This window comes from Megascapheus bottae, chromosome 6 (assembly GCF_031878675.1).
Source record: "Megascapheus bottae isolate mThoBot1 chromosome 6, mThoBot2.hap1, whole genome shotgun sequence".
Classification (NCBI taxonomy): Eukaryota; Metazoa; Chordata; class Mammalia; order Rodentia; family Geomyidae; genus Megascapheus; species Megascapheus bottae.
This window is the reverse complement of record NC_143514.1, coordinates 8,112,631-8,135,729: the sequence shown is the minus strand read 5'-3', so window position 1 is coordinate 8,135,729 and position 23,099 is coordinate 8,112,631. Positions and strand designations below refer to the sequence as shown.

Sequence of the window (23,099 nt, the reverse complement as noted above, 5' to 3'; positions counted from 1 at the left end):
TGTATCCTCTATTTTAACAGACTAAAAAGTGATGCTACTCATTAGGTCATGGGTAAGTTAATTACGATTTATTTATGTAAATAGGCCAGATGGCAGTGTTACTTAGAATAGGGCAAATTCTTGGAGTAAGTTGAATTCACCAAAAAGTACTATTTGACTAAGCTCATTCTCGTCTCTGAAGGGACTGAGGGCAAGCTCTGTAAAACTTAATATACTATGAAGCACTTAATCTTAGACCAATAACAGTTCACATCTTTTTTGTAAGAGACCAATGTCACATATAGGACCTCATATTCACATCTCTATAAGCTGAACAAAGACTCTTTCCTACTGGCCCCAGCAGAAACATTCCAAAAGAGGGCTGGTGGTCAGTACACATCACTTGTAGATGATTCTAGAAGGCCCTGGCAAGTTTACAGTGAGAATCAATACAATAATACCCAAACATGTCAATTAACAAAAAAATTACAGTGGTGTAAATAAATGTTCAACATTTAGTCTTATTCAATAATTTTTAATTATTGGGAAAACATACAAAAAAAATACTAAATATACAAGATGTAAAAAGTTTTAGATTCAAGAAGTAACATACTCAAACAAAATGAGCAAGTGTAAGTACCAGCTCCCATGAGAACCCAGGTATAAAAGGAAAAACAAGGGCAAGGCCTGGTGGTAGAGTGCTTGCCTAGCATGCACAAGGACCCAGGTTTGATTCCTCGGTACCACATACATAGGAAAAAAAAAAAAAAAAAAAAAGCCATAAGTGTCATTGTGGCTCAAGTGGTAGAAGTCTAGCCCTGAGAAAGCCCAAGAATAGTGCTCAGGCCCTGAGCTCAAACGCAGGAATGAGGGGGGGCAAAACAAAAACTAAACATGACATGCTGAGGAGAATTAAAGAATAATATATGTCATGAAAATCAGTATCTTAATAAAAATGCACACTCTACACGCAGCTTAGTCTGTTCTATTGGGAGTCAATGGGGCCACATTTTGGCTAAGTTGAGTTTAGAACCACTCTTTCAATGGGTAGAGGAACAGAGTAGCACATCCAGCACAGAAAAGCTTCTCTGAAAAGATTTTTATAGTAACTTTTGAGGAAATTATTAGGAAGATTCAATCACTTTTGAGAAATTAATAGACTGCCTTGAGGGTTCTTTGGATTTTCTTTTAGCAAGTACAGAGATGGTTCAGATATCTTCCTGTCTCATCCTCACACAACTGCTGAACTGAATAGTATTTCCCGTTCTAATGAGGCTCAGAGAGATTGACAGAATTGAACCAGGCCACAGACCTACAAATGACTAACAAAAAACTAAGCCCAGATATGTTGCAGAAGTCCATGCTATGTGCTACAGCACACGATCTTAGTAATCAAGACCAAGCTGGTCTTGTGAGTACATAAGGGAAAGAAAGGATATCAGAGTACAAAAGCAATACCTGCATATCCATGTTTACTGTGGCACAATTCATGGTTCTAAAATATGGAATGAATGTAAGTACTCATCATCAGACCAATGTACAGAGAAAAGGTCTATGGTATGCAATAGAGTACTGTTCCATCACAAGATGACCTGTCATTTGGGAGAAAAAAAAACAGATGAAACTATAGGACATCACAGTACACTAAACAATCTAATTACAGATAGACAAGTGCTATAAATTCCAGGTCACGTGTGAAGGAAACAAAGCAAGATCACTTGAAAGTACAGAGGGATCCTGAATAGAAGAATGGACATAATCAATACACAATACATGTATATAGTAAAACAGCTCAGTGATTCCTATTAATCTGTACAACTGATATTTAATAACTGCAATTAATACATTAGTAAAAAAAATTGAAAGTGATCAAGCTCCTGCATGAAAGCGTTCATTCTTGCTGGCTCAAGCGTGTAATCCCAGCTAAAACTACAGTTGAGGCCAACTCAGGCCAAAAGAACTTCACAACCATCTTAGCCAATAACTGGGTATAGTGGCACATGCTTGTCATTCTCAGCAATATGGAGATGCACAAATAGGAGGATCATAGGCCAGGCTGGCCTGGACCCAAAGCAAGACTCTACCTTGAAAATATTTGATGCAAAAAAAGGACTGGAGAACCAGGAGTATGGCCTAGTATACAAAGTGCACACCTAGCTTGCACAAAGCCCTGGGTTTGATTCCTTCGTACCACATACACAGAACAAGCCAGAAGTGGTGCTGTGGCTCAAGTGGCAGAGTGCCAGCTTTGAGCAAAAAAGTATCCAAGAACAGTACCTAGGCCCTGAGTTCAAGCCCCAGGACTGGCAAGAAAAATAAGGACTGGCAGTATGGCTCAAATGGTAGAGTGCCTGCCTAACAAGTGTAAGGACCATCAAAAAAAAGTTCATTCTTGCAAATATGTAAAACACATGAAAATTAATATTTGAACACCACTTCTATATAATTAGCACTTTTTCATAGTATAACAAATTGACACACATTTTAAAAAGTCAAGCTGGGTGGACATGGTGGCTGTCGCCTGTAATCCTAGCTACTCAGTAGGCTGAGATCTGAGGATCAAGGTTCAAAGCCAGCCCAGGCACAAAAGGACCTGAGACTCTTTTCTCCAATTAACCACTAGAAAATGGGAAGTGGGGATTGGCTCAAGGGTAGGGCAGGAGCCTTGAGCAGAAGAGCTCAGGCCAATTCAAGCCCCATGATCCCCACACACACAAAAAAAGTCAATGAAAAGAAATAGTCAATTTGTGAGCTCCAGAATGCTCACAGCCTTTCCAAAAACATTAAGTTCATAAGTTTCCATTCATTAACCCTATTTCTAGAACTTACTCCAAGGCGATTATATACCAAAGATGGAAAAGTTCATTCACAAAAACATCTACAAAAAGTTTCAGAGATAATTTTACCTCTGTGTACCACAATTTTTTACCCAATAATTAAGGCATAAATTTTAATAAAAGCTATTAAAAGGATATTTATATGTTCTTGAAAATATAGTTAAAAGTCATATAGAAATACGAGGATTTCTGCTTTAAATTAAAACAGTAGAACACAGAATTATACATAACTAAGTAAATAAAGAATAAGAAGAAATAAATCAATATGTTTATTATGTGTGTAGTGTTCAGATTTCCATTCTGTTTTGAGCCCAATGGTGAGAGGTAGAACTCAATCATGATTTCCAGGCCAACCTAAACTATGTTGGGAGTTCAGGGGAAGCTTCAGCTACATAGTCTGATCCTGAGTGAGAAAGAAAAAAGAAAGAAAAGGGAAAAAAGAGTGACCCAGTGCCTGGGATGTTAGAATGTATCTCAGTACTTGAGTGCTTACCTGGTGCTAGACTCTAGGTATGATTCCCTACCCACAATTTTTTAAAATAAAATATGAAAGTTAAGTAAGGCACCAGTGGCTTGCACCTGTAATCCTCGCTACTCAAGATGCTGAGATCTGAGGATCACAGTTTAAAGCAAACCCCAGGCAGGAAAAGTCCCATGAGAATCTTATCTCCCAATTAACCACTCAAAATCAAAAGTGGAGCTGCGGTTCAAAGTGGTAGAAAACAGCTCACAGACATATATTATATATATATATTTATATAAAGGTTATAAAATGATAATAGCATTACTTTCTGAAAACTGCAAATAGGAAGCATAAAGGGTTCAGTTCCTAAAGAACTAGTAAGAAAACATTTACATTTATAGCATTTAATAAGAAAGAAGCATGACCCTAAAAAATACACAACTCAGTGGTAGAGTCAGTCATTCCACAAGTATTTTCTGAGTTCCTACTTCCTGCATGCCATCCAGAGTTCTATTAGGGCTAACAAACAGATACAAATGGTTTCCCTCACAGAGCTGTGACCCTACCAGTGCAGACCCATAGTAAGCAAGCACAAAGCAATATAAGTAAAATAAATACCACATTTGAAAGTGCCAAAGAAATAAGGAAAGTGGGCAGAACATAAGTACAGAAAATGCTATTTTAAACTGAGTGGCAACATGTTTGATAAAACAAACAGGGTTTGATAAAAAAAAAACAAACAGTGGCAAACAGGGGTTTGATAAAAGACTGAAAGGGAGGAATCAACAGTGAGGCATCTGGAGACAGTACTCCCAGCAAGTACACAGGCCTGAAACAGAATGCCCAAGGTTACTAATTGCTAAAAACTGAGAAGCATAATTCATTAAACAGCCTGGATCACAAACAGCAAATCCAATAGCTACACAGTGCTCAGAACAGTTCTCAGGGCCTGTTCTACCTAAGCTGGGTTCAGTTCACAACTGATTTTGTTAGAATCCTTTAATTCTTTTTTGGTGTCTGTTTGTTTAACCTATGATTACTTAAAACACCTCCTTTTAAAACATCTATTCATGGTCCATCATTAGGATCTTCTGCAGCTCTAGCCCTTCACATGACTCATGCTTGCAAACTGCAAAGCAGTCAGCAGACCAGTGACATTATGCAAGTAAAACTAGCCCTTAAAACTTGATTTGAAATGATCACACATCTAAGGGGCTGAAAGGGAAGGGAATGCAAAGAGTATTAGGGAGAGGTCTGAGGACAAATACATGGTTAAAAAAAAAAATCTTGGCTACAGCACCAACTCAAGGAAAAGTAAAAAATACAATCAAAATATTTCCAAAAGTGAGAATGTCCAAAGAATGTCTCAAGTAAAAGAATTTTAAGATGTTCATTGAACTGGTATAGAATCCTTGTAACAGAACTCATCTACAAATGATCTGTGGATCATGGTTTAGAGCAGTCAAAGATGATTCCAAAGAGAGAGGCCCAAGAGACAACATGCAATAGGGTGTAAAATAGAGCAGAAAAAAAGAAACACAAGCTCCTCGAAACTCCCCAGAAATGTGCAGGGAAGGAACTCTGTCCCAGCGTTTATAGACTACAGCTTTAAAAAGAATAAAGGATAAAGGCATGTTCAGTCACACCAAGTTGGATTATACCCAGGGAAGCAAAAGGTTCTGGGAGTTGTTTGTTGTTGTTGTTGTTTAAAAGAGGGTGATCATGGGCCGGGAGTTTGGCCTAGTGGTTAAAGTGCTTGCCTAGCATGCATGAAGACCTGGGTTCGATTCCTCGGTACCACATACATAGAAAAAAGCCGGAAGTGGTGCTGAGGCTCAAGTGGTAGAGCTCTAGCCTTGAGAAAGTCCAGGAACAGTGCTCGGGCCCTGAGCTCAAGCCCAGGACTGGCAAAAAAAAAAAAAAAAAAAAAAAGAGGGTGATCATCAAATAAACCTAGAGTAGTTAGTTAACTCCTCTACTACAAGGTGACCCTGCCCTGGCCCCTGAAGGAAAATAAGAGTTAGCAAAGGATAATTAGATAAAAATTCCAGGTTTGGTTGCCAATCTGAAAATGGCTGGTTAAAAGAACAGGACAGAAACTGGCCTATTTGGAACAGAGGACAGACTAGCAGGCAGAAGCACACAAGCTTAGCCAGGTAAGATGAGACCAAATAGAGGAAAGCTCTGAAATCCAGGATGAAAAATCTGAACTTTGTTTCACAAGCATTGCTAGCAAGAGAAAGAAATGGCTTTGTTTTATTTGCTCTGTACTGGTTGGTTGGTTGGTTGAAGATAAGAAGTGTTGTGGCAATGTACACTAAAAAAAACACTGCTAAACATGCAATTTATCTCTTTATCCATTCCCCCGGCCCTTTCTAGTTATAGCTCACATTTCTCATAAAGCTTTCTCTAACTCTTTCTAAATGTATTGTCCTGGTCTTTCTCAGAACTCCTAGGGCATGCCTGCCTGTACTTTTTCATTCTTAACACTTAGCTCCATGAGAAAAGATATCTTATCTTTCAAATGTATGTTTCTTCTACAGAATGGAGCAAAATAATACAACATTCTCAGACACTTATTTTCATTTACATGGAATAAATGGCTAATATCATTATGTACAAAGATTCCATTTTTCCTCATTAATAACTGGCCAAATAAAATGTATAATCAGGCAAAACTTAAGTGAAAAAAAGCACAGTAGATGTAGTAAGTTATGGATTCAAAGGAATGTTCTTGAGAGACGAAAATCTTCCAATTTGTGAGGAGTGTATACTAAACAAATATATCCACTTGTTTTTAAAAAGTAATGAAGATTTGCACATTTCAATATGTATGAATTTGATCTAAAATCTCCTACAAAGGATGAGTAACAGTATAGATGAAATAGTACCAGAATGTTTCTTAAGTAAAGTGAATAAGGATTATTTTATTTACCTTGTATTCTATATGGACTTTCCAATAAAACTCTGGTAGGAGGAGGGGGAAAATGTATGTATATATGTGTGATTTATATGGGTGGAAACAACCAGTAACACTGAACAAACAGAACACTGTACTATTTATTCTCCTATTTTGGAATAATGCTACATTGTAACTCTTGAAATGGTTTTACTAGTTCCATTACCAAAGCAATTTGGAAACAATAGATAAAGACAAATCGACTTTTGATAAAAGGGAGAAAAGCAAGCCTCAAAACTACCTGTTTTTTTAATTAAGCAGCAGTCATTAAATTTAATTAATTCCGTTACCAAAGATATCCAAAGACCAGTAAGATATAAGTTTACAACTTTTTAATCTTGAACCTATGGCCAATGGCAATGACTGACACATAAGTAAATGACTCTGGTAGTATATAACGTTTTTTAAAAAATGATTCTGCATCATTAATGGTTTCAAAGTCATTTATTTCAATATCAGTAACGTAAATCTCACATTTCCAGCTAACAATCTTCAGTCTTACCACAAAATATTTAATGTGTGAAACAGGATTTGGCAATTCATCCAAACGTAAGTGACTAGCAGTAATATTTTGTTCTGTAAATTGCCTGTTGCATAAGTGGATACTCAAAAAGTTCACAAAGTTCCTCAAAGAAAAGTTGTGGTTTGGGTTTTTTTTGTTTTTGTTTTTTTTAAGAATTTTACAATAAAATGAACAGCCACAGCCATTTGGTAAGACCAATTCTATTATGCTATTTTTCTGCTGTTGCTATTTCCCATTAGATTATGTTTAAAATGCCCTCATTCCCTCATTCAGTAATCTGATTTTATAAATCAGTGGTATGGCTATTCTGGGTGACATGAGAGTTTGGGTTGGAGGCTGATAATTTTCTGTTTCTTGATCTGGGTGCTGAATATACAGGTGCATTCTACGAGTGAAAAATCCTTCAAGCTTTACATTTTTGATATGTGTGCTTTTCTATGCAGATAGTACTCCCATAAACAAGGAGCTACTAACTATTCTTGTGTACCTCCATCCCTCTTGTCCACATTATATATTAAAACAAATGTCTAGGAACTGAAATCTTTCTTTGCAAAATGAAATTCAAATTGAAGCATTTACAGGTGGATTTCCAACTGACTTTGATTTGTCATTGGAAACTCAGAAGACATACAATGCCACAGAAAAAATAATATTTTAGATTTCCCAGAATTAATCTTTAAAGAGAGAACAGAAGGGGGAGGAAGAGAAGGGTGAGAGGAGGAGGAGGAGGAGGAGGAGGAGGAAGAACTGTAAAGTCTAGGTATAATGTGAGCCACTGCTTCAGTAAGGCAACGAAGGACCTCGTGGAAAATATGCCGGCAGCCACCTGTCCGTGTTTTAGTCCAAATTTTACTGCTAAGGACACATTTCAGACAAATCAAAATCAGGAAATCCCCGTACCTACGAGAGTAGGCCACTCAACTCTACTAGGAAATACACACTCACGGGTAAGAACACTTGGAAAGCAACCTTTCACTTTACTGGCCGAGGAAATAAAAATTCTGTCCGCAATCCCACAACCATAATAATCCTCTTTTTTTTTCCTCTAACCTGAAGACTTCCCAACAGTGAAATCTGAAACTTAAATCTTTTGGGTTGGGGGGGAGCGGGGTGTAATCAAAAAGAATTATCAATCCTCACCTAAAATAACCTTTCACCTTTCACCTACAACGCCAGGGGAGGGAACTTTGTCCTCCAAACACCACAGTGCCGATTCGGCTTTTCCAGATGCCATGTCCGGGCGTTCCCTGTCCTATTCCAAAAAGGCAGTCCTGCAGAAGGAAACCGTGCCCGGGCACCGGGGATCCACCGGGACTCCCACCGCCCGGGGAGCCGCAGCGGCCGGCCCCCGAGGTCCAGCCGCACGAGCCCCGCCTCCACCCCCAAACCCCACGCCGAGGCCGGCGTGGGCGCGGGCAGAACCGGCCCACACCCGAAAAGTTGAGGCAGAAAGGAGTGGCTCCGGGGCGGCGGTGGGTGGGGCGTCGCGTCCCCCTCCACCCGCCCCCGACCACCGCTCCCTCCGCCGGGGCTCGCGGGGGACAGTTCGCAGTCCCGGAGCCGGGGCCTGGGCTGGCAGGAGCCGGGGTTGCCGGGCAGGCCGAGGGCGCCCAGCGGTCGGCGCGGCGCGGACACCCGGACGCCCTGACATTGGCGCCTGGCAGCCGCCGCCGCCGGCTCCCAGCTCCGAGCTCCCGGGGCCCGGGCGCCGGCAGGGAGGGGGCGCGCGCCGCGGCCCTCGGAGCAGGCAGGGGCGGCGCGGCCCGGAGCCTTACCCGTGCAGGCCGAGGGCGCGGCGCCGCCTGTGCAGCAGGCACAGCACCAGCAGCGCGGCCCCCGCCAGCGAGGAGTTCCGCGCCGTCAAGTACTTGCTGAAGGCCGCCATGGCACCACCAGTGCGACCGAGCTGGCGACGGGGGAGCGGGCAGCGATTACTTTAGTGCAGGAAGCCAGCGCGAGGGAGACTGGGAGGAGAGGACCGTGCCGGGGGTGGGCGGGGCCGGCGGCTTCAAGCCCCGCCCCTGGAGCGCGCCGCCGCCTCGCGCCCACCTCAGACTGGGGCTCGGTACCGGAGCGCGCGCGCTCGCCGAGATGCTGAGTGGCTTTCCCAGCCCTCACTACGCATGCGCAGACCTCCTCCGCGGCTCCGCCGGCGGAGTTCCGGGTACCAGAGGTCCTCGCTGTCTCCTCCGCGCGCGATCTGGTGGCGGGGCGGCCGCGGCGTCAACCCAATCCGGGCTGTGCCCACACGCCCTGGCTTTCCCAAGAACTGGAAGAGCGGGTCCGGCCTGCACCCGGGCACTCCGGGACCGCCGCTCAGCCCACCACCCTCTTAAAGGAGCCACGGGGGCCTGGAGGCCCATCCTCGGTGCCCACGGTCAGCTTTTGTTCCCGGACCTTCCGGAGCGCCCAAGAGTGCCGGGCGAAGACTGCACCACAGCTGCCTTTTAATAAGTCAAGGTCCTTGTGGTTTGTTTTTATGCCAGTCTTGGGGCTTCAACTCGGGACCTGGGTGTTGTGCTGAGCTTTTTCCTTCGAGGCTGGTGTCCCACCATTTGAGCCACAACTTCTGGAGTGTGTGTGTGTGTGTGTGTGTGTGTGTGTGTGTGTGTGTGTGTGTGTGTGTGTGTGAATTGAAGATAACAGTCTCAGAGACTCCTTTCGTGGCGGGCTTCGAGCCACCATCTTCTGATCTCAGCCTCCTGAGCTGCTAGGATTCCAGGCCTGACCCACTGGCACAAGGCTTTCCAATCCGTGAGTTAGGATCTCTCCTGGGACAGTGAAATCGTTTGGATAGACCAGATCCTTGTTCATCACGTTTGTGGTTAAGAAGAATAGATGGCAATAGAAAAAGCTCAGAGCGCATGACATACTGAAGGGATTCTTTGGGAAATGTCTCACTTATTTTTGTTGTTCTTGGTAGGTATATATAGCGGGTGGCAAGACAGAATGTATTTCTTTATGTGAGCTCCTGCCCAAGTTTGAAAAACACTGTACTGTTCAACTAGACGTTCGGAAGTAACAATCGTGTGTTGTCTTGGCGCTGGCCTGGGTCCCAGAATCAGAAGGGCTTTACAGATTACAGCATTCTTCTTTTGCTCCCCAGGAGGCAGAAAATGAGCCCTCACATTTAACCTCATACATACACACTTAATGAATGACCATTTTCAGTTGAGGAAAGCAAGTGGTAAGTAAGTCTATAAAACTTCACATAATACAAACTCATATTTAAGTCGCCTACCTGCTAAAGTAGCCAGACTAACTAACAATGAGGCCTTAGGTGTTTCCCCAAGGTAAATTGGTGATTGCCTCACATATGTTATGAGCATCATAAAAAAGAAAAAGAAAAAAGACGCAGTGGTACAGGTAACAGTTTTATATGGGTGTGCAATAGTCAATTTTAAGTTATGAAACAGTGAAGCTTCTCCATTCGTCATGTCTATGTGGACATTTATATTACTTATGTAACATTTAAATAATAAGGCATGTCTGACACAGAACATGAGGATCAATAATCATTTTTTTTTCTCCAAAGGTCAGTATAGAAAAAAAACGTGAGAAAAAATTATAAATGTGGTAAATACCACGGCAGAAATATGAACAAGACACTGTGAACACAATAATGCTTAGATTTGTCCAGAGCTTTCAATTAATGCTTGACAAGCTAAATACTTGTAGCTAAATGCTTGTAGCTAAATACTCAGGAACAAAAGAGTAGCCAGAAGTGTAGAAGTAAGGTTGCTAGTTCACTAGTAAATTACAAAATAATAAAGGTCTTGGGAAACAGAAGGAACTGACAAGGTCATGTTAGCTTGTCACAGTGAAGAAAGTGATCAAAAACATATTAAAGAAGTGGACTTCAAAACAACCAGAGGAAACACGAACATCCCACTGATGGAAGTGGAGCTGTGGCTGAAGGGGTGTAGCACTAGTCTTGAACAAAACAGCTTAAGTATAGCACCCAGGTCCTGAGTTCAAGCCTTTTAAAATAAAACGTGTTATATAAGCTGAAATGATTTTTGGTGTTATTGATAATGCCCATTGGATAAAGACAAACCTATAACCCAGAAGTTAGGTTTGTTGATTTGATGTTGCAAAAAGAGATCCACACAGCAGAGAAATTGTAGACAAGTCTGAACCAGTTTTTAAAAAAGGATTGAACAAAAGACAGAAGTAAAGATAAAATTTAAAACATTGCTAGATCAGCTCAAAACATATCAGATATATATATATATATAATGTTAAAAATGAGTAGACTGGAAGTTCTTTGTTTGGAAACAAATTTAAAACATGCAAAGTATTGTGTCTCTAAACCCTTGAATGAACTCTGCAACCTCTGCGTTGTTAATGGAAGCCACATTTCTAAATCAAAGTGACTGACCATTTAAATCCTCCAAGCAAGAAAAGGATGTTATGTTCTCACTGATAACCATCTGAGAATTTCCAGTTGGCCTAGGATGTTAAAGGACCAATAAACTCAGTACCTTGTCCTTCTATAACTAAGAAAAGCGATTGTGCAGGTGTATATCTTAGAGTACTAAATAATAATAAGAGAGAGAGAGAGGGAGAATGCAGTTTGTTAAGAAACTTCCAGAAGCTCTGATTTTTTTTTCTAAAGAATTTGAGAGTTACTGAACTAGAGAAAGGAATAGAAGATTGGGAAACCTCTTAAGGATTGTATCATCCAGCCTCCAATACAGGCGGAGCTTGTCCACTGTGAGAATGGGTTACTACTGAGGCCAGATCATAACAGGCATTGTGGCTTCCGCCAGGATCTCTTGGCTTACTTCTTAGAGAGCAGCTGCCCCCAGAGAACAGGCAGATGACCTGAGAGAGGGATTAAGGCCTCCCTCAGGAAGCCAGCACCAACCTAACAGTCATGTGAATCATCCACCAGATGTCTCTATCCCCAGTCAAGCTAGGTAATGACAATTCATGAATGATCCCACTCCAGGAAGCTCATCCTACCTACACTATGAGAGAGAAGAAGGGTTCTTTTGTGTTAAGCCACCAAGTGGGGTATAGTTTGTTATGTATCTGATATGATTTGGGCTAAACCTCAAAAAAACAGATGGAACGTGGGATTTAGGAAAAAATAACAATGATAACAAATGTTACAAACATCAGGAAGTATATATCGGGTTGGGTATGACAGCGTATACCTATAACTCCAGTGTGAGAGGTAGAGATAGAGTTGTAGGGTGGCAGCCTGGGATACATAGTTAACACAAAGCTATCTCAGAAGCAATCTGGGCATGATGGTGTGTGCTTGTACACACAGCTGTGCAGGAGATGGAAACAGGAGGACTATAGCTTGATGACCAGTCCCAGGCAAATGTTGGAGGCCCTATCTGAAAAGTAAAGCAAAAAGAGGTCACACAGTAGAGTACTTCCCTACCAAATGTGAGGCCCTGAGTTCAAACGCCAGTATTTCCAGAAAGAATGTCCACTCCAAAAAAAAAAAAAGAAAAGATTGAAGAACATGACAAAGTTCAGAACAAAGTGCAAAACAAGAGAAAATTTCAACATATTTAATTGAAATGAGCTCCTGGAGGATCTGAAATATCAAGTTATTCAAGTGGGATCTTATTTTGTGTGGAGGAGGAAGTAATCTGTGTAGATAGAGTAAAATGTTGGCTTAGGAAAATCCATGCTAATGGAATGTGAAGGAGAAATTGAAGGAGGAATCACTGAGAAAAGAGACTAATTTTCACACTTGGAAAATAATCCAGGTTAAAGGTAATGACCAACTGAGTCGAAGCAGTGCCAAACAGGAAGAGAAGAATTCTGTAGGTTTAAACTGGATGGGACTAGGTAGAGTTGTTCATTGGTAGCAAAACTTTTAAATTGACTCTGGTATCACCTGACTGGATACTGAGTAGATGATAATATTCACCCCCAAATCAGAGGTACATTCTTATCAGAAGAGATGAGATGTAAATGAATAAATCCCTGACTGTTTTCCTCTCACCAGAAAAGAAGACTGATCTCTAAATTCTGATCTTGATATCCCCTCCTCCAAAAGAGATATTCTATTTCACCCACAGGAGATGAACACCCACTCCCAGTCACTCCTGTATGTTCACTTCCATTGAACATTTACTCCTTCCTGAAATACAGTTTCTCCCTTCCCTAACATCTTACATCTCCTCTTCCAACTCAGTTCATTTTTTTTATTGTAAAGGTGATGTACAGAGGGATTACAGTTACATAAGTTAGGTAACAAGTACATTTACTTTTGAGTAGTATCACCCCTCCCTCATTTTCTCCCAGTTTTTCCTCTCCCAACCCCCTCGCCCCAAATTGTATGGTTCCTTCTCAGCACAGTGTGTAGTATCACTGCTAAATTGTCCAACCATTTATAAGGAAAACTTATATACAAGACAAAGGGTACAGAAATCAAAAGCAGGGAAAAGGGGGACCAAACAAGAAAAAAAGGAAAAAGAACTGAAAACAGTATAGTATACACGGTACAGTAATAAGCCATGACATGTTATGAACACACTTCTCTGCACATCCCTGCCTAGACATACTCCTCTTTAAAGTTAACTCCTTTCTCCTTGTAACTATTTCTTCATAGCTAGTCCTGTTACTGTGTGGTAGAGTTTCCTGGAAAATCAATCTTAAAACTTTTTTTTTTACTACTTCTGGGACTTGAACTCAGAACCTGAGCACAGTCCTTGGGCTTTTTCAAGGCTAGTGCTGTACCACTTGAGACACAGCTCCACTTCCAGCCTTTTCTGTGCATGTGGTTCTAGGGACTCCAACCAATGGCTTCATGCATGTTAGGCAAGCACTCTACCACTAGGCCATGCCCCTGGCCTAGAAGACCCACTGCCCAGGTAACAGGACATTCCTGCAAGATTCTTGTACCATAGATCTGTATTTTTGCTTCTTTTTTTGTTCTCTGTGTGTGTTCATGTCGCGCCAGTGATAGGACCCAGGCCGCACCCATGCTAAACAAGCACTCTACCAATGAGTTAAATCACCATTCAGCAGGGGTGAAGATGAGTAACATTCAGCCCTTGGGCTTTATTTTGTCTGGCACTGCTAAGGAAACCACAGGTGGGACTCAAATTTCAACAAATCTTGGTGCTATTTTCATAGCAAAGTTCAGTAAGTCTTGGCCTACAAAAGATGTTATAAACATCCAGATTGCCCTTGACAATGAAAAGGTTCTCCACTCCTGCTGCTCTATCCTATCTGGGGCTTAGAAGCAGTGCTCCTGGTGGAGTTTGCTAACCAGAACTCATTCCCTTTCAGTGTTAAAAGAAGAAATGCCCTGTGGAACAATGACAAAAGGGTAGCTAGTGATTGGGATCCTGTGCTTAGGTCAGTAATTATTTTTGTTTTTGCTTTTGCCAGGGCTTGAGCTCAGGGCCTGAGCACTGTCCTTAGGCTTTCTCAAGGCTACTGCTCTACCTCTTGAGCCACAGCACCACTTCTGGCTTTTTCTGTGTATGTGGTACTGAAGAATCCAACCCATGCTAGGCAAGTACTATACCACTCGGCCATGCTCCTAGCCCAGTAATCTTTTTTTTTTTAAAGTAAACTTTGGCATTTTTTGACACTTCAGCCATTTCAGTACCATTGGATTCATTTAGTGAGGTGTCATGGGGGAGTAGTATTGCTCAGCTTTTTCATAGTACTTGTGTTTCCCAACTGCAGTTGGTGCATCAATCATGGTGGATATCCCTTACATTACCGCTCAGAGAAAAGAAAACGTGACCATTATGAGTTTATCAATTCAAAAACAAATATTTAAATGGAGTAAAAGTGATTGGAAATACCATGTATACCCTCAATAGGGCTACAGAAGAAACTAAGAGTTTCCTTAGGAAGCAAGCAATTCATGAAGGGAAAGCTAAGACTTCAAAAATGATTAAATGAATAGGTATTAAAGTTAAATGGAAAAAATCAGGGAGCAAGGGAAGAAGAAAAAGCAGGAAAGGATGAAGTATATTGAATAAAGGCATAAGAAATAATAGTTAACAGAGCAACCCCCTAGCATCCCTCACAAATGACAGCTATTATCATTAATGACTTGATAATAGGGTAGACATTCAATGAGTCCCTCTATAATAGATGGAAACCTGACAAAAGGAATGATCCAATAAGCAATTACTCAAAAGAAAAGAAAAGGTTAAGTCCATCGCAGCATCTAGGAAAATGGATAAATATAAAAATATATGAGACATTCAAGGAAAAGAATCTAAAAATAACAGTTTGGGGGATAGGAAAATAACTCATCTTTACTGGCACCATAGTTTAAATTTCAGAACACTAGCTTCTTTCCCTCCAGTCACCTCTGGATTTCACATCTTCTACACTCTACTCATTATGCCTTGTCAACCTCTCTACCACCATTCTCCCAGATAATCTCTGCTCCAAATAAACTGGCCTACAACATGCCATCACTACTTAGACTTTTCTTCACACTATTAGCTATGCCTGAAATATCCCCCTTTCTATCCTCCACTTTTTAAATCTTACCACTAGAGAAGATTAACCAGGTCATATAAACTTCTGCTTAAAAATCCGGAAGTCTCCTTGATGTCAGTCTAAAGTCCTGCCTCCTTGCAAGGATTCACAGTCTGCTCATATCTTGGGTCAGTTATAAGAGTTGGATGATTTAATAAATGGAAACTGATTAATACAGTGCTTGGCACAGGTATATATTCTGTAGGGGTGTGTGTGTATGCTACTTCTCTAAAGAATGCTGACTAATACAGGACCTTTATACAAAGTATTTGCTAACCTCTGCCCTAGAAAATCAAGGATAAGATTAGTTCAAACAATAGGATATTTATGAGATATAAATAGGCCGAAAGTTTGGCCTAGTGCTAGAGTGCTTGCCTAACATGCCCAAGGATCCAGGTTCAATTCCTCAGTACGACATACATACAAAAAGCCAGAAATGTTGTTGTGGCTCAAGTGGTAGAGCTCTAGCCTTGAGAAAGCCCAAGGACAGTGCTCAGGCCCTGAGTTCAAGCCCCAGCACTGGCAATAAAAAATAAATAAATAATAAATAAATAAATAAATAAAATGAGCATGCACAAATTAGTAATGTTCACATATACAAATACCAACCAGTTACAAGATATAATGATTCCCTATTGATAATGGCAAAAACACAGAGAAAATATTTAAAATAATTAGGAATAAGCAAAAAAAAGGTGTTCAACAAATCTTTTTTTAGATGTTATCTAAAGAAAATTATAAAGCATTCCTAAAAACACAAAGATAGGCTGAAGAAAACAGAAAGCATTCTTGTCCTCAGTTGTGAAGTTCTAGTATGATCATTCCGTCCATTTTCCCTAAGATACTTTATAAACTCATACACTGCATTTGTAGTTTACTTTAAAATTTCCAGAAAACAATCTAATGAGCTTTAATATTGGGTGTAGGTGAGATGAGCCTATAGTGAATATAGGAAAATTTCCCATCAATTCCAATTGAAGGGAAAGAGCAGAAATGGACCCAAATGCATGTAAGCATGTAGGATATGATACAACCAATATCATATCTCTTGAAACTTGGACAAGGAAGCTGCTTGTTTGTTGTTTAAGAAATTATATTAAGACAATTGGATAATCACTTGAAAAACAAGAGAAATTGAAATCCCTCAACTCATACATAAGAATAAACTTCACAGGAATCATAGATCTAAATGTAAAAAATGAAATGTGTAAATACTACAGAAGACATGAACAAATTCCTCTATAATCTAGATATCAGAAAAGTTTTCCGAACTATGACTATTCAACAAAAGAAAAAACATTGGCAAAACTGAAAAATAATTATACAGTTAATAAAACTTTTTCACAGGTCAAGCATACTATAAGCAAAGCCAAATTAAAAATGACTATAAGAAAATATTTCTAACTTGTGTTGCAAATGAAAGGATAATACCCATAATTCATAATTTACAGAGCCTAGAGAAAAGTATCAACACTTGCGTAGAAGAATGGACAAATGAAAAGAACAGACAAGTTACAAAAAAAGAGGCGTAATAAATGGACACATGAAAAGAACAGATGAGCTACAAAAAAAGGAGATAAAGATAGTCAAACTTATAATAGAAACAATACAAAATAAACTATACGAAAATCCCTTGTGTACCCATGACAGTGGCAAAAGTTCAAAAGTGCAATAACATCACAATAAGGTTGTGGGGGAAAGACCCTCTGCACTTATGGTCCAAATGGGGAAATTTTTAGGGGGATTTGACAATATAGATTCAGTTATAAAACTATACATGTATTTACCCTTTGACCCAGGAATTTTTTAGGAAGTAGTTATACTTCCAAACTACAAAAACACATATATACAAATTACCTCAAGCTAGAAAAACATTGGAAACTAACCAAATATTTAAATGGATATTGCTGGACTAATCTTGATATAAATACACAATGAGTTTTATGCAACTATGAAAACAAAGGGGAAAATCTCTTTTGTAAGCTGAAATGAAATAGTATCCAGGAAGTTTCAGTAATCAAAAAAAAACTATATATATATATAGCTGGGGCCAGGAGGATAGCCTAGTGGTAGAGTGCTTGCCTAGCATGCACAAAGTCCTGGGTTTGATTCCTCAGTACCACATACTCAGAAAAAGCCAGAAGTGGTGCTGCTGCTCAAGCAGCAGAGCACTCAAGTGAGCAAAATGTGTCCAAGGACAGTGTCCAGGCCCTGAGGTCAAGCCCCAGGTCTGGCAAAAGATAAAAATACAATATAAGTAAATAAATAGCCAATCTTTATGTAAAAAGGAAAAATGAAGACATATGTTAGTTTATTTTTTAAAAAGACACAAGGAAAGGTAGCTAACAATGAAATCAGTTGTAAGAGAAATGGAAGAAATTCAAAGGATTAACACTCATTTATTGTTACTGGTTTTCCTTCTGTTTTTGGGGGGAGGGGTGATTTTTTTTTTTGAGACAAAATTTTTCTAGTTACCCATCCAAGCTGGCTCTAAATTCTCAGTCTTCCTTCCCAGGGAAGTCTTCTAGCCTCCCAAGTGCTAGGATTACAGGTTTGTGTCCCCCATACCCAGTGGAGTTATAAACACTTCTCTTAAGAATATCTTCTTGACCTATTTTGACTCCTAAAAGTAGCTTTGCGCTTTACATAATTAAAAATCAAATTCCAGCGACATGAATAAGAATAAAACCACACTGAAAGCAAAGCAAAATAAGCAGACTTTCTTGTATTTTAAATGAATAGCATAACCACACAAGAAGGAAAAATGGAAAGAAAAAAGAGTCAAGGATTAGAGGATGGAAAACAAGGAAGGAATTCATGAATAAGTCTTAGAAAGAGTAGGGGCAAAGAAGAATTACAGATGAAACTTGAGCTTATTATGTTTGGCTTGTATTGTAGCATCAGCAGAGTAATTATGTGACTGCTTCAGAACATATTATAGGAATGAGCAATATTAATATTAGTAGGAGTTAAAGATATCACTAAAGAAGAAGAGTATAAGCCAGGTGCAGTAGCTTGCGCCTGTAATCCTAGCTCCCCAGGAGGATGAGATCTGAGGATCCCTTTTGTGCCAGCTCAGGCACAAGAGGACCTGAGACTCTTATCTCCGATTAACTTCTAGAAAATGGGAAGTGGGGCTTGGCTCAAGGATAGGGAGGTAGCCTTGAGCTGTAGAGTTCAGGGACAACGCCCAAGCCCGGGGGTATGGTGGTAGCCTTGAGCTGAAGAGCATGGACCAGCACCCTGGCCCAGTTCAAGCCCCATGAGCCACAAAAAAAAAAAAAAAAAAGAGTATACTCAATCCAATCATAACTACATCAGCGCATCTATGCATCAGAACAATCTAACAGAAGAAACATTTTGTTGGAAGGGGAGGAGATAATATTCATCAAAATTGTCAAAGTCATAAAAAACTAGAAGGCTCTGGAAATGTTACCACTTAAAAGAGGCAACGGGAGAGATAATTAAAATTTACAGTCATCCCTAAACTGTAATAGTCTTTGGGGACATTCATTTTATTCAAGCAATAAAAGGGCATTGTTAGGTCAATAATTACTAAAAGTAGAATGCTATGGTTAGAATATTATGCAGATATTAAATTTACTAAATTGGTAACTATTCTGCATTATATTAATGAGTATTCATAGTCTAAGGAAATTCTCACTGAACTTTTTAGGAACAAAAAGCCATAAAGAATAAAATGCTTACAAATGGTTCAGTGAACAAACACATATATTAAAAAAATCACACATATAAATAAAGCAAAGGTTGAATATTTATAGTGGCTCAATTTGAAGTAAATATATATGTGTTTTGTGTCATTTAATTTTTCAACCTTCAGTAAATTAGAAATTATTTCAAAATAAAGTTCCTTTATAGAAAGAAAGAAAGAAAGGAAGGAAGAAAGGAAGAAAGAAAGAAAGAAAGAGAAAGAAAGGAAGGAAGGAAGGAAGGAAGGAAGGAAGGAAGGAAGGAAGGAAGGAAGGAGAAAAAAAAGAAAGAAAGAAAGAAAGAAAGAAAGAAAGAAAGAAAGAAAGAAAAAGAAAGAGGGGCCAGGAGCATGGCTTAGTGATAGAGTGCTTGCCTAGCATGCACAAAACCCTGGGTTCAATTTCTTGGTATCACATGCACATAAAAAAGCAGAAGTGGTGCTGTGGCTCAAGCATTGAGAATGTCCAAAGGCTTTCTCAATAATGGGTAAGCAGTTTGTGCTATTTCCATGCAAATACTACTTATTAATGAAAAGGAAGAATTGCTAAGTATAACAATATGGATGAATCTCAGAAACAATGTGTGAAGGAAGACACCATGCATATGTACTCTCTCTCTCTCTCTCTCTCTCTCTCTCTCTCTCTCTCTATATATATATATATATATATATATATATATATATACACACACATGTATATATATGTGTATATATATATATATATATGTATCGACTCAGTATAAGAACTGACAAATTAAACATGAGTAGAACTCAGAAAGTGGTTGCTTTGGGAATGGGATAAGATCCCCTGGAAAATACCATGGTGAAACTTTCTAAGGTGATAAAAATGCCCAATAAAACTGAACACTAAGATCTGTGCTTTTTATAATATGTAAAATCTAACCAAAGCTACATGGATGAATGAACAAACAGGTAACTTATACTTTCACATGTCTTCTTTTTTCAGTGTCTTCACAACTATAATTATATATTTTTTTTCTTTTGTTGGTCATGGGGCTTGAACTCAGGGCCTGGGAACTGTCTCTGAGCTCTTTTTTCTCAAGTCTGGTACTCTACCACTTTGAGCCATAATTCCACTTGCAGTTTTCTAGGGATTATTTGGACATACGAGTCTCACAGACTTTCTTGCTTGGGCTGGCTTTAAATCATGATCCTCAGATCTCAGCCTCCTGAGTAGCTAAGATTACAGGTGTAAGCCACCAGTGCCCAGCTATTTATTTTTTAATGGAAGAATTTATGGTCAGATTGACAGAGAAGCTAAAGCCAATTAAACTGTCCTGGAGTTTGTTTTGTTTTCAGGACCACTTCCTACACCTTTATGTCTGAGTTCGAGGGTCTCTGAAACTATGAGACAAATATTTTACTGGGTTGTCTGAAAAAAATGGAAGGAAAATAATCTCTCAAATGTCTCTCATACAATCTGTAAACCTGTAGGAATACAGTCACTCTCAAAAGCCACCTAAGCAGTTTGTCATCTAAAAAGATGCCAATATTGTTACATTTGGAACAATTTCTACATTTTGCTATTTGGGGTTTTGTTTCATGCATATCAGTATTGGCTTTATTTTCTCTAGTTGGCCCATGCTTTGTACAGGGCTGTGTGACTCTACAAGCTAGCAAGTTGCACCCCACTTAGGTATGGACCTTTTTTAGAACATGAAGTAGTCCATTTTATTCAAGTGACACATGGAGAAGTTCAAAAACTTACAAGATGGTAACAATATGTTTAAATACATTATGTTTCAAGTATATCCAACTATCATCAGAGACAGGTTTAAGGGTTTTTTGTTTTGTTTTTTTGCTGGTACTGGCATTTGACCTCAAGGCCTCATACTTGCTCAGTTTGCTTGCTCTGCTGGCACTCTGCCACCTGAACAATACCTTCCATCTTGGCTTTTTGCTGGTTATTTTGGAAATGGAGTTTGGAAGCCTTTTATGCGTAGGTGGTCTCAACCAAAAATCTCTGGATTTTAACCTCCTGAATAGGATTTCAAGTGTGAGCCTCTGGACCCCAGATTAGTTAGTGAGTTAACTAGTTAGTTGAGACAAGGTCTCATCAGGTAGTCCAGGATGGCCTCACAGCGATGATCTTCCTGCCTGCATCTTCCCAGCACAGGAATTACAAGAATGTGTTGCTGTTTGTGGCTATAGTAGCCTCGTCGACAGAGAGAAGCAGGGATTTGTTCTCTGTATGCTGTGGCTCTATGGAATTATCCTGCCTGTCCTGTGGTAGCTCTGCCTCCACTGTCAAGCTGCTACTTCAGGTCTTCCCTTCACCTGTTTTGTCTCCAAGGACCACACTGGTCTAGTGTGGGGACCCACTTCTATTAGCACCATTAGTAAACAAATTCGGAGGCTTCCATTGTCTTCAGTTCCTCCAAGTCTGTTTTCAAGGGCATACATTTTATCGGTCATTCTAGAGTGTTTTGCCATGATTTGGTAGTGCTCAAATCTTTCATGAGAAACATGTGCTGTGGCCACCAGAGTACTTACCAGTTCGAGGGTGTTTTACATCCACCCACACTTGGGCTGAAGATTTGTCTAAATACCTGTACTTGAATACCAGGAAAGAGAAATAACCATACCTCAGAGTCTTGAGTCTGAATTCTGCCTCCCACTCTGCCCTAAATAACTGTGTGGCCTTATTCTTTATCTCTCTCAGATGTGACTTAAAAGAATCAGAACTGGTCACTTCAGGAATAGAGCTTAGAATTATGGCTTCTGGACTTAAGGGTCCAGGCCTGGGTCAAACCAGAGCATAGCAATAGAGATCAAAGTAGATAAGCCCCTCAAACTCACACTTGAAGCACAACAGAAAGAACTGTCATTTCCACATTAGACACCCCACTGTACAAACATTTATATGTATCACTTCTATCCATTTAAAACCACCATATATATGTGTGTGTATATATATATATATATATATATATAAAAGGTTTTTTTTTTCCCCATGGGGCTTGAACTTGGCCTGGGCACTGTTTCTGAGCTCTTCAGCTCAAGGCTACAGCCCTATCCTTGAGCCAGGCCCCACTTCCCATTTTCTAGAGGTTAACTGGAGATAAGAATCTCAGGTCCTTTTGTGCTTTGAACCTTGATCCTCAGATCTCAGCCTCCTGAGTAGTTAGGATTACAGGTGTGAGCCACCGCGCTCAGCTTATGAAAGTTTTCATTAGATGCAAATGTTTTCAGGAATAAGGAGTTCACTCCCAAGGAGTGGCACAAGGGAATTTTAATGTGATGAGAGGTTCAATATAGTACTCTGGTGGAGGACACATGGCTGTGTTGGAAAATTCCACCAAACTTATACCATGAAGAGTAAACATTCCTGAAGGGAAATGTTAAAAATAATAATCAGGCTTTCCAGCTGTGACAACTCCTCCCCAGAACATGCCTCTTGCAAAAGATCTCCTTCATCCCTCTCCTGAAGAGGAGAAGAGGAAATACAAGAAGAAGCACCTGATGCAGAGCCCTAATTCCCACTTTGTGGATGTGAAATGCCCAGGACGCTATAAAAATCACCATGGTCTTTAGCCATGCATAAACAATAGTTTTGTGTGTTGGTTGCTCCACTGTCCTCTGCCAGCCTACAAGAGGAAAAGCAAGGCTTACAGAAGGACGTTCTTTCAGAAGGAAGCAGAGCTAAGAGCACCGTGAACCAAGATGAGTGGGAACCCGTCTCCATAAACACATTTTGGATAAACAATAATAATAATCAGGCTGTCATGAAAAAAATAATAATAATCAGGCTGTCATGAAAAATGAACCTAACCAAACACCACAATAACATGGGGGAGGGCAGGATAAAATCCATGAGAATCTTGTCTCCAATTAATTAGTAAAAACGTAGCCCACACAGTGATTGCATATAGAGTTTCCTTTCTTGAACACTTGTTTATTAAACATGTCATTTGAAATATGATGTAAAATCAATGTTAATAAATTCTTTAATAAAAGAAAATCTTAAAAAAACCCCGAATGGATAGATTTAAAAGGAAAAAAAAAACCTAGCCCACAAAAAAATATCCTGGCCTAGAGTTTAAGCTCTACCATTGGTGGAGTCCCCCCCCTCACACACACAGTATTAAGTTAATGAAAAATAAAGAGAAACCATCACAGGATGGAGG

The 23,099-nt window shown here is 39.9% G+C and overlaps 1 protein-coding gene and 1 pseudogene across 1 annotated transcript in view; one reads left to right on the top strand and one right to left on the bottom strand.

Annotated features, from left to right (window-relative positions):
* Abcd3 (ATP binding cassette subfamily D member 3) overlaps positions 1-8,726 on the bottom strand; it is a 58,604-nt gene extending 49,878 nt beyond the window's left edge. The window contains exon 1 of the mRNA XM_090334230.1: positions 8,537-8,726. Coding sequence (XP_090190356.1) covers positions 8,537-8,646 — 110 coding nt within the window. The 5' untranslated portion in view covers positions 8,647-8,726. The remainder of the gene's footprint in view (positions 1-8,536) is intronic.
* A 13,636-nt stretch (positions 8,727-22,362) lies between these two features.
* On the top strand, positions 22,363-22,618 carry LOC150061348 (small ribosomal subunit protein eS27 pseudogene; annotated as a pseudogene).
* Positions 22,619-23,099: the final 481 nt, after the last annotated feature.